Genomic DNA, 14,103 nt, shown 5'->3' with positions numbered 1-14,103 from the left:
GTCTCTGAGGCAAAAGCCTAGAGCTGGGGAGCCGCCACAGGCGGTGATCGTGAGACTCCATAAATTTGTGGAGAAAGGGAAAATTCCACGGCGGGACAGGGAGAAGCGTAGCTGCAACTGGGAGGGAAATAACATGGGATTTATCAGGACATCGGAGCCGAGTTGGCAAAACGGCGGTCAGGTTTCAACAAGGCCAAGACGGTGCTGTACCGGCGGAAGATCAGGTTTGGGGTGCTCTACCCGGCGAAATTATGGGTGACATCCGGAGGCCGGGAGTATTATTTCGAGACCCCAGAAGTGGCCAAAGACTTCATTAAGGAGCATAAACTGGGGGAGAACTGAGCGGACAATGCTTGGGAACCGAGGTGCTTGCACTATGTAATGGTCGGGAGCATGTTTGAAGTGGGTGGAGGGATTGGGGGATTTTCGCCTTTTTTGTGTGTGGGGGGTTTCTGTTCAACGTTGAGATTGGAAGGAGTTGTAGGGGGGAAACGTTTATGTGGAGATGGATATTCCCATCCCCCCTCCTGTTTTATGGGACTGTGTTGAACATCTGTTTGTTTGCTTTTGGAGAAGGCTACCTGGAATTCAGGAGAAGTCTTTGTTTGGATGGGGGAGGGTAAGGCCAGCAGGATGCCTTCTTATTTGAGCTGAGGAGTGGGGGAGGTCATTAGGATGTGCCTTTAGGCAGGGGTAGCCACTTTAGCAGGTTGTGCTGGTGAACGGAAATGAGGTGGTGGAGGAGAAGGCCAAGAGGGGTGGCTGGGAGGAGGGGGGGAAAGGGGAAGTGGGGGGGGGAAAGGGGAAAAGGGAGGGGGTTCTGCGATGCCGCAGGAGGTGAGAGATGACATGGTCAAGGGCGAAGAAAGGGGCCATCTGGGATGGGCTAGGTACAGAGTGGAACTAAAGGGGCAGGAGTTAAGTGTGGAAGATGATGGACGGTTGAGGGGATTGGAGGCGCAAGTCTCCGGTAAGGTTGGTAACATGGAACGTCCAGGGAATGAATGGGTCGGTTAAAAGGTCGCGTGTGTTCGCTCACCTCAGGAGCTTGAAAGCGGGGTTGGACTTTTTCCAGGAGACACATCTCTGTGTGAAGAACTAGGTTAGGTTAAGGAAGGGGTGGGTTGGGCAGGTTTTTCACTCGGGGTTTGATTCAAAATTGAGGGGTGTGGTGATTTTAATGAGCAAAAAAATGGGATTTGTGTGTGCGAAGGAGGTGAGGAATCCAGGTGGGAGATATGTGATTATGAGTGGGGTATTGGAAGGGGCACCAGTAATGCTGGAAAATGTGTATGCGCAAATTGGGATGATGGGGATTTTATGAGGGGGGGGGTGCTGGCAGCAATCCCGGATTTGGCCACGCACCAGTTGATCATTGGAGGAGATTTTAACTGTGTCCTGGAGCCGAGGGTGGATAGATCGAGCCCCAGGTCAATGGGTAGGGTACGAATGGCATGGGAGCTGGGGGGGGGGGGGGGTTTATTGAGAGGATGGGTATGGTGGATCCATGGCGCTTTCAGAACCCAGAGGGTATATGAGGATTGAATACTTTGTAGTGAGTCGGGAGACTTTGGTTGGGGTGGAGGGGGCAGAGTATGCGGGTGTAGTTTCTCGGACCATGCACCCCACTGGCTGGATATTCGGTTCAGTACGGGACGAGAGCAGAGGCCGGGGTGGATGTTTGACTTGGGGTTGTTGGCGGATGGAGGTTTGTGTGAAAAGATGCGGTTGGCGATTAGGGATTTTGTGGAGTTCCATCAGAATGGGGAGCTGCCGGCGGGCATTTTTTGGGAAGCACTGAAGGATGTGGTCCAGGGAGAAATTATCTCATTTACGGTTCATTTAAATAAGGAAAGGAGGGCAGAACATGACCGTCTAGCGAGCGAGATAGTGGAGGTGGACAGGGAATAATTGAGGGTGCCCACCGTGGAGGGATTGGCGAGGAGGTAAAAGTTGCAGGGGCAATTTGATAGGTTGACAACGGGGAGGGTGATAGGGCAACTGTGTAGGGCAAGAGGGGTGCAGTACAAGTATGGGTAGAAGGCGAGCTGCATGCTGGCGCACCAGCTGCGGAGGCAGGCTGCGTCCAGGGAAATATTGAAGATCCGGACTGCGGATGTGATGTCAGAGCCAGGGAAGATAAATGAGGCATTTAGAGAGTATTACCAGAGACGTTATGAGGCAGACCCAGGAGGAGAGGAGGGGGACATGGGGCAGTTTCTGGACGAGCTGGAATTCCCCAGGTGGAGGAAGCAAAGAGGCAGGCATTGGAGGAGCCCCTGGGGCTGAGGGAGGTGCTGGAAAGTATCAGGGGCATGAAGTCAGGGAAGGCCCCTGTGCCGGATGGGTATCCGGCAGAAATTTATAAGGAATTTATAAGGAATTTATAAGAAATTTATAAGGACCTGGCACCACATCTGTTGGGGGCGTTTAATGAAGCACTGGAGAAGGGGGAGTTACCGGAAACGATGAAGCAGGCGGTAATCACACTAATCCCAAAAAAAGAAAAGGATCAAGTGGAATGTGGGTCGTATTGACCCATATCACTATTGAACACAGTGTGAAAGTATTGGCTAAGTTGTTGGCGGGGAGGATGGAGGATTGTGTCCCGGGGGTGGTTGCAGAAGATCAAACAGACTTCGTGAAGGGCAGGCAGCTCGCGAGTAATATAAGACGGCTGTTGAACGTGGTGATGAATCCATCGAGAGCTCTGGTACCGGAGGTAGTGGTGTCCATGGACGCGGAGAAAGCATTTGATTGGGTGGAGTGGCGATACTTGTTCGAAGCTTTGTGGGAAGGTCTGGGTTTGGGCCAAGATTTGTGGCATGGGTGCGGTTGCTGTATGTAGCGCCAAGAGCGAGGGTGAGGACGAATGATATGAGCTTACGAAGCTTTGACTTACACAGGGGTACAAGGCAGGGGTGCCCGCTGTCGCCGCTGCTGTTTGCGCTGGCCATAGAGCCAATTGGCGATGGCTCTCAGGGGGTCGGCAGAGTGGCAGGGGATAATGTGGAGACAGAGGGAGCATCGGGTGTCGTTCTATGCCGATGACCTCTTGCTGTATGTTTCGGATCCGTTGGAGAGTATGGGAAGGATTATGGGCTTGTTGGGGAGGTTTGGAGGGTTCTCGGGATACAAGCTAAATGTAGGGAAAAACGAGGTATTCCCAGTGAATGAGCTGGCACAGCGGGCTATTTTAGGGGGATTGCCATTTACGGTAGCGAGGGATAGGTTTAGGTACTTGGGGATTCAGGTAGCGAGGGAATGGACGGGGCTCCATAAGTGGAACTTAACAAAGCTGGTGGAGGAGGCCAGGGAGGATCTTAAGAGGCGGGATACACTGCACGTAACGTTGGCGGGGAGGGTCCATGTGGTGAAAATGAATATTCTGCCGAGGTTCTTGTTCATCTTTCAGGCTCTCCCGATCTTTATACCAAAGGCATTTTTTGGGAAAGTGGACTCAATCATCTCTGACTTTGTATGGGTGGGGAAGGTGCCGAGAGTGAGGAGGACCCTGCTACAGAGGCAGAGGCAGCACGGGTGGTTGGCATTGCCAAACTTGCTTCATTATTATTGGGCGGCGAATGTGGACAAGGTGCGGCGGTGGTGGGAAGGAGAAGGGGTAGCATGGGTTAGGATGGAGGAGGAATCTTGTAAGGCAGGGGTGGGCAAACTACGGCCCGCGGGCCGCATGCGGCCCGTCAAAGGTTTTTATGCGGCCCGCCAATGAGGTGCCCGGAATCATAACCGCCATTTTTGAAAAGCCGCCGGGGAAAAGCCGCTGAAGTAAATGCGCTTATTCAATAAGCGCATTTACTTCAGCGACTTTTCCCCAGCGGCTTTTCAAAAATGCCGGTTATGATTCCGGGCACCTCATTGGCGGGCCGCATAAAAACGCGCGTAGTGGGGTGGATGAGTGGGGCTGTCTCATTGGTCGGTTTAGTTGGGTGTGCGACCAATAGGAGTCCAGGTTACAAACAATAAGCCTTATTATTGTTTGTAACCTGGACTCCTATTGGTCGCACACCCAACTAAACCGACCAATAAGGCAGCCCCACTCATCCACCCCACTACGCGCGTTTTTATCGTTGACTCGGCTAGGCTGTGCTTCTGTCAGTGTTAAGGATCAGCACAAGCAACTTGACACCTGATTTCAACAAACTGGTAAATGACTGCAGTCAGATGCATCATTCTCATTGACATTGTTCTGTTACTTACTGAGTTACTTTGTTTTTCAAATAAATGTGCTTTTTTTTCTTTAAAGACCTTTTATTTTGGCTATTTAAAATATTAATTATTTTACTTAATATACTATGCGGCCCTTTAAAATTGTGAATTTCTGAATGTGGCACTTGCACGGAAAAGTTTGCCCACCCCTGTTGTAAGGGGTCTAGTTTGAGGGCAATGGTGACGGCAGCATTGCCAATGACTCCGAGTAGGTATTCAGGGAGCCCAGTTGTGCAGTCCACGTTGAAGATAGGGACGCAGCTGAGGAGGCATTTTAGGGTGGAAGGGATGTCGGTGCCAATGTCGCTGTGCGAGAATCATGGGTTTGAGCTGAGGGGGATGGATAGAGTATACAGGAGGTGGAGGGAAGTGGGGCTGGTCAAGGTGAGGGATTTGTATTTGGAGGAAGGGTTCGCCAGTCTGGAGGAGCTCAGGGGGAGGGTAGAGCTGCTGAGGGGTAGTGAGTTCAGGTATCTACAGGTTAGGGACTTTGCACAAAAGGTCTGGAAGGGGTTCCCTAGATTGCTGGGATACACCCTGCTGGAGCGACTGCTGCTTCCAGATGTGGAAGGGGAGGGAAGAATTGGGGAAATATGTAAGTGGCTGGGGGGAGCAGGGAGGCCACGGGTGGTGAAGATCAAGGAGAAATGGGAAGCGGAGTTGGAAATGGAGATCAATTGGGGAATATGGAGTGAGGCACTGCTAAGAGTAAACGGGACCTCTTGTGCAAGGATGAGTCTGATACAGTTTAAGGTGATGACTCGGGCGAGAATGAGTGGGTTCTTTCAGATGAGTGTGAGAGGTGTGGGCGGGGGGCCAGTGAATCATGCGCGCACATGTTTTGGGGTTGTGAAAATTTGGGAAGATTCTGGGCGGGAGTGTTCGCGGTCTTAGCCAGGATAATGGAGGAGGAGGTGGCCCCGGACCCTTTGGTGGCGATATTTGGGGTTTCAGAGAAGCCGGAGCTCATGGAGAGGAGGAAGGCCGATTTCATGGCCTTCTTCGCCTCTCTGATTGCACGGCGACGAATTTTGCTGGAGTGGCGGTCGGCATCGCCACCTGGGGTAGCAGCATGGTTGGGTGACCTGTACAACTTCCTGCGGACAGAGAAGATAAAGTATGAGTTAAGGGGCTCAGCAGGGGAGTTTGAGAATAGGTGGGGGGATGTTTGTGACAGTGTTTGAGCTGTTCGTCGCAGGGGGGCGGGGTGGGTGATGGGGAGGAGGAGTGAAAAAGGAGGGAAATTTGTACAAACTATAGTTGATTGTTGGGAAGAATGTTTCCCGGGGTGATTATTTGCTGTAACTACTTTGATACAAGTTTGAATCAAATGCGTTTTTAAAAAAACAATTTCATTGGGACAGGCTTGAGGCCTATGCCTGCTGTTCTTTTATATTTAAAATGAATTGTTTCTCCTCTTTCATTATTATCAGTACCAATGTGATCGAGTCTACAAATGCTTACTCACTGCTTTTGACAAACAAGGCTGACATTCAAGAACTTCCCGAAGCGACTCGCAAACTCCTCGCCTCTAATGCAGTGGCTGGAACAAACCAAAGGTACGTCACAAAATCAAATCAAGCATGCGGCCTTGTTTGGATGCAGCAAAAGCTTGGTCCTGGATTTAAATTTAAGACAACACTGTGGAAATGTAGCATTTTTGAAGACTAATAATGAAAATGATTCCTGTAAAGTGGTTCAAAATCAGAAGCACCCGATATTTACACATCATCTTTTCTTCAGCAGATAGCAATGGTATTGCCATTATTAAATGGAGGTGGTCATTACTAGTCTGGTGGAGAGGGAGAAAGCAGATCTGGCAAGGTGGGATGGTCTCCCTCTGACGCTAGCAGGCCAAGTACAGGCGACACAGGGAATTACAATGAACGTGTGCTGCGATTCTTGTTTATTTTTCAGTGCCTGCCGACCTTCCTGCCAACGCCATTTTTCAAGAAGGTCGAAAAGATGATTACCTCGTTTATATAGAGTGAGGGGGGGGGGGAAGGTGGCTAAGATTAGGACGGTGCTGTTGCAGAGAGCACGGCAGTCTGGGAGATTGGGTCTTACGAATTTACTATATTATTACTGGGTGGCGGGCGCGGAGAAGGTGAGGGGCTGGGTTAGAGGGAGGGAACTCCCAATGGGTTAGAATGAAGTTTGTGTAAGGGGTCGGGGCTGAGGGTGTTGGCTCCAGCGCCACTCCCAATCGTCCTGGGGAAATATTGAGGGAGTCCGGTAGTTGTGGTGACGTTGAAAATCTGGAGGAAGTTGCGCCAGCGCTTTAGGCTGGGGGCAGGGTCAAGGGAATTGCCAATTCAGGGGAATCACAGATTTGAGTCAGGGAAGTTGGATGGGAATTTTCAGAGAAGGGAGTCAGGACATTAATGGACTTGTTTCTAGGGGGCCGGTTTGCAGGATTGAAGGTGCTGGGGGTGAACAATGGGTTGCGGCAAGGGGAAATGTTTAGGTATATGCATGTCTGAGATTTTGCTAAGAAGGAGATGCAGAGCTTTCCGGTGGCGCCAGCCTCCACACTGTTGGAGGAGGTGCTGACGACAGGGGGAATGGAGAAAGGGGGTGGTGTCGGCAATTTATGGGGCGATTCTGGGAGAAGAATAGTCACCACTGGAGGGGATTAAGACAAAGTGAGAGGAGGAGTTCTGGTGTGAGGTGCTCCGGAGCGTAAATGCCTCAACTTCGTGAGCGAGGTTGGGTTTGATACAGCTGAAGGTGGTGTATAGGGCGCACCTGACAAAAGTGAGGTTGAGCCGACTCTTTGAAGGGGTAGAGGGTGTTTGTGAGCATTGTGGGGGGCGGGCCCGCAAACTACATTCATATGTTTTGGCCCTGTCCAAAGCTGGAGGGTATTGGAGGGAGGTGTTCAGGGTAATTTTGGAGGTGGTACATGTGAGGCTTCAGCAGGGTCCTCTGGAGGATATTGGATTGGCCGAGGTTGGAAGCGGGTGTGGAGGCAGATGTTTTAGCCTTTGCCCTGCTGATCGCCCGAAGGCGGATCTTGTTGGGTGGAAGTAGTTTCTCCACCCTGTGCCCTGGTATGGCGCGGGGGGGGGGGGATCTATTGGAGTTTTTAACACTCGAGATGGTGAAGTTTGAATTGAGGGGAAGGATGGAAGGCTTCTATAATTCATGTTGTATGTTGTTGGTGACTATATATTGGTGGATGGTGTTTTCTGAATCCTTTTCTTTGATGTTTGTATTTAAAATGTTGAGGGGTGTTTGGGGGCTGGTAGGAGGGAGGAATTGTTGGCCAGGGGATTGACATTATATTTGTAACCGTTGATTGTTTGTTGGTGGGTGGGTGTAAATTTGGATGAAAATGTGAAAAAGGGAGGAGAATAAAAATACTTATTTAAAAAAAGGGAGGTGGTGGCGTAGTGGTTGAAGAATCTTGCTTCAGATGCCATGATGTAGGATTCATTATCTTGAGTATGCTAGCAACAAGTTTTTGTTGCTCTCTTTGAATCTCTCTTTCTCCAGAAAAGCTGCCTTGCTGCACAGAGACCTGAATGGGTCTACAGTAAAAACCATTGCAGACTGGAAACAAAACCTCAAAACTGAGAGCCTCAATTGATGAAAGGTGTGCTGGAAACAACCATCTGAAACAAAGACTCTATTATTTTGCTTATTATTTTCACCCCTCTCTTCCCTTCTGTGATTCATTCAGGGCTTTGTAGATTCAGCTTTTGTGGGGAGAGATAAAGAAGAGAGAGAGAGCAGGTCCTTTCCTCGGAGTGGCCAGGTCTCCAACTGTACTCCCTGGGGTCTCTGAAAATCATCCCACTAGCGTAGCCTCTAATTGCCGCCTGTTACCAGGAAGAATACGGCCTTTTGTCCAATTCATTGGCCACCAGCCAATCAAACTGAGTCCCACCAATCTCTCAGATGTCGAAACGTCTGAGTTCTGCTGTCCAAAGCTAGCAGAGTGTTCTCGTTTGTAACTTTTGAATTTCTCACTTCCCCTCCATGATGCATGCCCATTAAGCATTCATGGATCAAAATGATAACAGCAAAAATAAGGAAAGGGGGAAAAAAGGGAATCAACAGGACGAGCCCTTACAATAACTATACACATATGTAAAGTAGAGTGTTCAGGTATAGAACTGACTCCATCTTAGGTCTTTACACATCTCAATCCATCTCTAGACCGACCCTGGCCCTGGTTCATGTGCCTTCTTACATCACTGTGTGGGCGGTGCTGTATTCAGTCCCACATTAACCCTGTATGTGCCAGAGCCTACTACAACAGTGGTAATGTCACGAGACTAGTAATCCAGAGGCCCAGGTTAATGCTCTGGGATGCAGGTTCAAATCCCACCACAGTAGCTATAGATTTAAAATGAAACAGTTAATTGAGTTCAATCAACAAAAGTTTGTAATCTCAGTAATGGTGACCGTGAAACTATCATTGATTGTTGTAAATATTGATCATGTTCATGAATGTGGAATCTGGTCCAGCCTCTCTGTGACTCCAGGTCCCCAGCAATGCTACTGACTCTTAACTGCCCTGTGAAATGGCCAAGCAAACCGTTCAGTTGTGCCAAACCACTGCGGGAAAATTGAAGCAGATAGACCCCAACAGTTCAGGAAAATGGTTCACTATCGCCTTCTCAATGGCAGTTAGAAATAGGCAACAAATAATGACCTTGCATGCAATGCTCACATCCCATGAAAGCATTGATGCACAATCAATGACTACTAAAGCGAGGTTGTAGTACAACTGAAGGCTTTAATAAGCTAGATGTTTCCCCCCAGCAGCTCAGGTACAGAAAGGAAGCTGCTGGGGCGGCACGGGCTCTTATACCCCGCCTTGCAGGGCGGAGCTACCATACAGGCTCGACCAATAGAAAACATACATTATCTACCAATGGTGTTCCAGCATTACTAGGTACCGTAATACCGCTACACAGACTACCACATTCACCCCCTATTAAAAAAAGAGTCCGGCGGGGGTGGTGGCTTGGTATTACAACATGGTAACGTGGTAGCAGTTATGGTATGGAGGTACCGTAATGCCTCCATACAGCGTTTTACCTTATTATCGTAACTATTTACAATTTTACAGTTAACTATATACACGTTAAAATGAAGCAATCAGTCGATTGGGGCCCTGGTCGTCCTCTGTGATCGTCGAAGTTTCGGTGGTGACGCCAGTGGAGGTTCAGGCGTCTGTGACTCCGGGAGCGTGGTTTCGATCTCTGTGGCAGCTTCAACACCCATAGGTGGCGCTGGTGGGGAAGCTGATTGACCTGGGAAGGGAGCGTCTGCAGGGTACGTCGGTGGGCGGGGGGGGCCTAGACGGGCCGGTGGAAGAACTGATCCTCCTAGGAAGTAGGCAGCTGTGAGGTGCACTGGTGGGATGGTGGGTGGGACTGGTGGCGGGGGTGTGCGTGGGGATCCAGCGGGCACCAGGTCTTGTAGTGAGACCATGATTTGTTGGCCGTCGAGGCGTGGAGAAGGTGGACCCTCTCGACCAACGGGTCTGACTTGTGCGCCCGCATGTCTTTTCGGAGAAGGATGGGTCCGGGGGCTGCCAGCCAGATCGGGAGCGAGGTCCCAGTGGAGGACTTCCTGGGGAAAACAAGGAGACGTTCGTGAGGTATTTGGTTGGTCATGGTGCAGAGCAGTGACCGGATGGAGTGGAGGGCATCCGGGAGGACTTCCTGCCAGTGGGAGACTGGGAGATTTCTGGATCGTAGGGCCAGTAGGACGGTCTTCCAGACCGTTCCGTTCTCCCTCTCTACCTGTCCGTTACCCCACGGGTTGTAACTGGTCGTCCTGCTCGAGGCAATGCCCTTGCTGAGCAGAAATTGGCGCAGTTCATCGCTCATAAAGGAGGACCCCCTATCACTATGTATGGAAGCGGGGAACCCGAACAGTGTAAAGATGCTATGAAGGGCTTTGATGACAGTGGTTGCAGTCATGTCGGGGCAGGGGATGGCAAATGGAAATCGGGAGTACTCGTCAATCACGTTCAGGAAGTACGTGTTCTGGTCGGTGGAAGGGAGGGGACCTTTGAAGTCCATGCTGAGGCGTTCAAAGGGACGGGAAGTCTTTATCAGGTGCGCTTTCTCTGGCGGTAGAAGTGCGGTTTGCACTCGGCACAGATTTGGCAATTCCTGGTGGCTGTCCTGACCTCCTCGATGGAGTAGGGCAGGTTGCGGATCTTGATAAAATGGAAGAAGCGAGTGACCCCCGGGTAGCAGAGCTCCTCGTAGAGGGCTCGGAGGCGGTCCACTTGTGCGTTGACACATGTGACGCGGGACAGGGCATGAGGAGGCTTGTTTAGCTTCCCTCCCGGGACGATACAAGATCTCGTAGTTATAGGTGGAGAGTTCAATCCTCCACCGCAAGATCTTATCGATTTTTATCTTGCCCCGCTGTGCATTATCGAACATGAAGGCGACCGACCATTGGTCAGTGAGGAGAGTGAATCTCCTGCCGGCCACGTAATGCCTCCAATGTCGCACAGCTTCTACTATGGCTTGGGCCTCCTTTTCGACTGTGGAGTGGCGGATTTCGGAAGCATGGAGGGTACGTGAGAAGATGGCGTGCATCGTGGCCTTTGCAATATCTGCTTTGATGCGGCTAAAGGCCTGGTGGGTCTTTATCGACAGGGGAAAAGCTGTGTATTGGATCAGAGGCTGGGCCTTGTCTGCATAGTTGGGGACCCACTGGGCGTAGTAAGAAAAAAAACCTAGGCAGCGCTTCAGGGCCTTGGAGCAGTGAGGGAGGGGAAACTCCATAAGGGGGCGCATGCGTTCAGGGTCGGGGCCTATAACTCCATTTCGCACTACGTAGCCGAGGATGGCTAGGCGGTTGGTGCTAAACACGCATTTATCCTTGTTATACGGAAGGTTAAGGATTTTTGCGGTCTGGAGGAATTTTCGGAGGTTGGTGTCGTGGTCCTGCTGGTCGTGGCCGCAGATGGTGACATTATCGAGAAACGGGAATGTTGCCTGTAAACCGTATCGGTCAACCATTCAGTCCATCTCTCGCTGGAAGACCGAGACCCCATTAGTGACACACAAAGGAACCCTTAAAAAGTGGTAGAGCCGCCCATCTGCCTCGAAGGCAGTGTACTTGCGGTCACTCGTGCGGATGGGGAGCTGGTGGTAGGCGGACTTAAAGTCCACCGTGGACAAGATCTTGTATTGCGCGATCCTGTTGACCAGGTCGGATATGCAGGGGAGAGGGTACGCGTCCAGCTGCGTAAACCTGTTGATGGTCTGACTGCAGTCTATGACCATCCTATTCTTCTCCCCGGTCTTTACCACCACTACTTGAGCTCTTCAGGGACTGTTGCTAGCCTCGATGACCCTTCCCTCAGTAGTCGTTGGACCTCTGACCTAATAAAGATCCGGTCCTGGACACTGTATCGTCTGCTCCTGGTGGCGACGGGTTTGCAATCCGGGGTGAGGTTTGCAAACAGGGAGGGGGGGTCGACCTTGAGGGTCGCGAGGCTGAAGACAGTGAGAGGGGGTATAGGGCCGCCGAATTTGAAAGTTAGACTTTGGAGGGTGCACTGGAAGTCTAACCCTAGGAGTGTGGCTGCGCAGAGGTTGGGAATGACTTAGAGCTGGTAATTTTTGAACTCCCTTCTCTGGACCGTGAGATTTGCTACACAGAACCCCTTTATCTCTACTGAGTGGGAACCGGAGGCCAGGGAGATGTTTTGATTAACAGGATGGACGGGGAGAGAACAGCACCTTACCGTGTCGGGGTGTATGAAGCTCTCCGTGCTCCCAGAGTCGATTAAGCAGGATGTCTCGTGTCCGTTGATTAGCACCGTTGTTGTAGCAGTTGAGAGTGTTCAAGGCCGAGACTGGTCCAGGGTCACCGAGGCGAAACGTGGCAGCAGCTGGGTGGTCTCATCGGGCAGTGTGTGGTCATCTGCACTGAGGTCCTGGGAATCCATCCAAGATGGCGGCGCCCACTGGTTGCAAGTGGCTGTGGGTACACAAAATGGCGGCACCCATCCATCGCATGTGGCGTCCACCCAGGGGCCACACGTGGCCATGGAGGAGGAAGATGGCAGCGTTCGCTGGCCGCACGGGGCCCGTGGTGAGGGTCCGCATTCGCTTCTGGGGACCGCAGCGACCACAGAGGCCTGGCATACCGCCACGAAGTGGCCCTTTTTGTCGCACCCTTTACAGGTGGATGAACGGGCTGGTCAGCGCTGTTGGAGGTGTTTAGCTTGCCTGCAAAAATAGCAGCGGGGCCCCCCCGAGGTTGCTGGGCCATCTTGCAGCGCAGGCTTGTGGGGGAGTGTGGGGCATTGCCTTGGAGTTGGCTGCAGAGGGATTCCACGCTGCCCAGGGGCTGCTGCGCGGTCGGGGGCATAGGGGCGGGCGTTTTGGGAGGCCACATCCAGGGAGCCAGCAAAGGGCCCGTGCCTCCTTGAGGCCTAGAGTTTCTTTCTCCAGCAAACTCTGGCGGATTTGAGAGGACAGCATACCCGCAACGAAAGTGTCCCGAATCAACAGTTCAGTGTGGTCGTTTGCTGAAGCTTGCGAGCAGCTGCAGTTTCTGCCCAACACTAGGAGCGCACGGTAGAATTCTTCTAGTGACTCACCAAGAATTTGTCGCCTCATTGCTAGTAGATGTCGGGCGTAGACGTGATTCACAGGGCGAATGTAATGTCCTTTCAGCAACTCAATTGCGGCATCGAAGTCCACCGCGTCCTCGATGAGGGTGTAGACTTCTGGGCTCACCCTCGAGTGCAGGATCTGCAGTTTCTGTTCTCTTGTGGGTGTGTTTTCTGCCGTTCTGAGGTAGCCTTTGAAGCACACTAGCCAGTGCTTGAAAGTCGCCGCCGAGTTTACTGCGTGGGGGCTGAGTTGCAGACACTCCGGCTTGATTCGGAGCTCCATTCTTTAAATCTAGCTTATTAAATTGATGCACAATCAATGACTACTAAAGTGAGGTTGTAGTCCAACTGAAGGCTTTAATAAGCTAGATGTTTCCTCCCAGCAGCTCCGGTACAGAAAGGAAGCTGCTGGGGTGGCACGGGCTCTTATACCCGGCCTTGCAGGGCGGAGCTACCATACAGGCTCGATCAATAGAAAACATACATTATCTACCAATGGTGTTCCAGCATTACTAGGTACCGTAATACCTCTACACAGACTACCACAAGCATTTTAAAAAATCAGTTGTAAAAATAATGTCACTCTGCTTTCAAGATTTCTCAGATAATAATTTAAATCTTTGCACATTAAACCATCCAAACTTCCTGCACAATTCAGATTTTCATTAATTGTGTCACTTTCGAAGCGGTGGCCCATTCAATGAAACAACATTGCTCCATTGGGAATAAGGAACCACTGAGAAATTTGAAGGCTCAATTCTGTTCCTTGCTTTTATTTTTTAATTATAAAATGCATTTAAATATTTAACGCTATTTCTGTTCTGAGATGGTCCTTCTATCTTGAGCTGTAGGTGTGGAGCTTGGTTCTTAGACAGGCTGTGTGTAGACAAACTCTGGTATCTGCTTCACACTTGTTTATTAGTACTACATCTAAACAGGTTACAGAGTAGGTGTGTAGGTCCTAGGCATGGCCTTAAAACGTCTCTCGAGTCTAACAAGAGACTGACATACCAGTGGTACATCATCTCTGCCATACATTAGCATAACACACTTGTTAACACTTTATACTACTCTCCCTACGAATACTATCCTATTTTTTAACAACAACTTGAAACTATGTATTTAACTATTTACAGTGTATTTCTGTAACTTCCTTTTTACTATTGATTCTATCAAATTTTAGCTCTTCCCCTCCGGCAATCATAGTTGGGGCATTCAATCTCTTTCAGTATTCTCAGCACTTAGCGAAGACGTTTTGATATCATGAA

At 50.6% G+C, this 14,103-nt stretch overlaps 1 protein-coding gene across 1 annotated transcript in view; it reads left to right on the top strand.

Moving 5' to 3' along the window:
* LOC119978265 (probable cytosolic oligopeptidase A) overlaps positions 1–14,103 on the top strand; it is a 75,660-nt gene that overhangs the window by 51,499 nt on the left and 10,058 nt on the right. The window contains exon 6 of the mRNA XM_038819753.1: positions 5,661–5,786. Coding sequence (XP_038675681.1) covers positions 5,661–5,786 — 126 coding nt within the window. The remainder of the gene's footprint in view (positions 1–5,660; positions 5,787–14,103) is intronic.

This window comes from Scyliorhinus canicula, chromosome 15, assembly GCF_902713615.1.
Source record: "Scyliorhinus canicula chromosome 15, sScyCan1.1, whole genome shotgun sequence".
In the NCBI taxonomy this organism is placed as follows: domain Eukaryota; kingdom Metazoa; phylum Chordata; class Chondrichthyes; order Carcharhiniformes; family Scyliorhinidae; genus Scyliorhinus; species Scyliorhinus canicula.
This window is presented reverse-complemented; position numbering and strand designations above follow the sequence as displayed.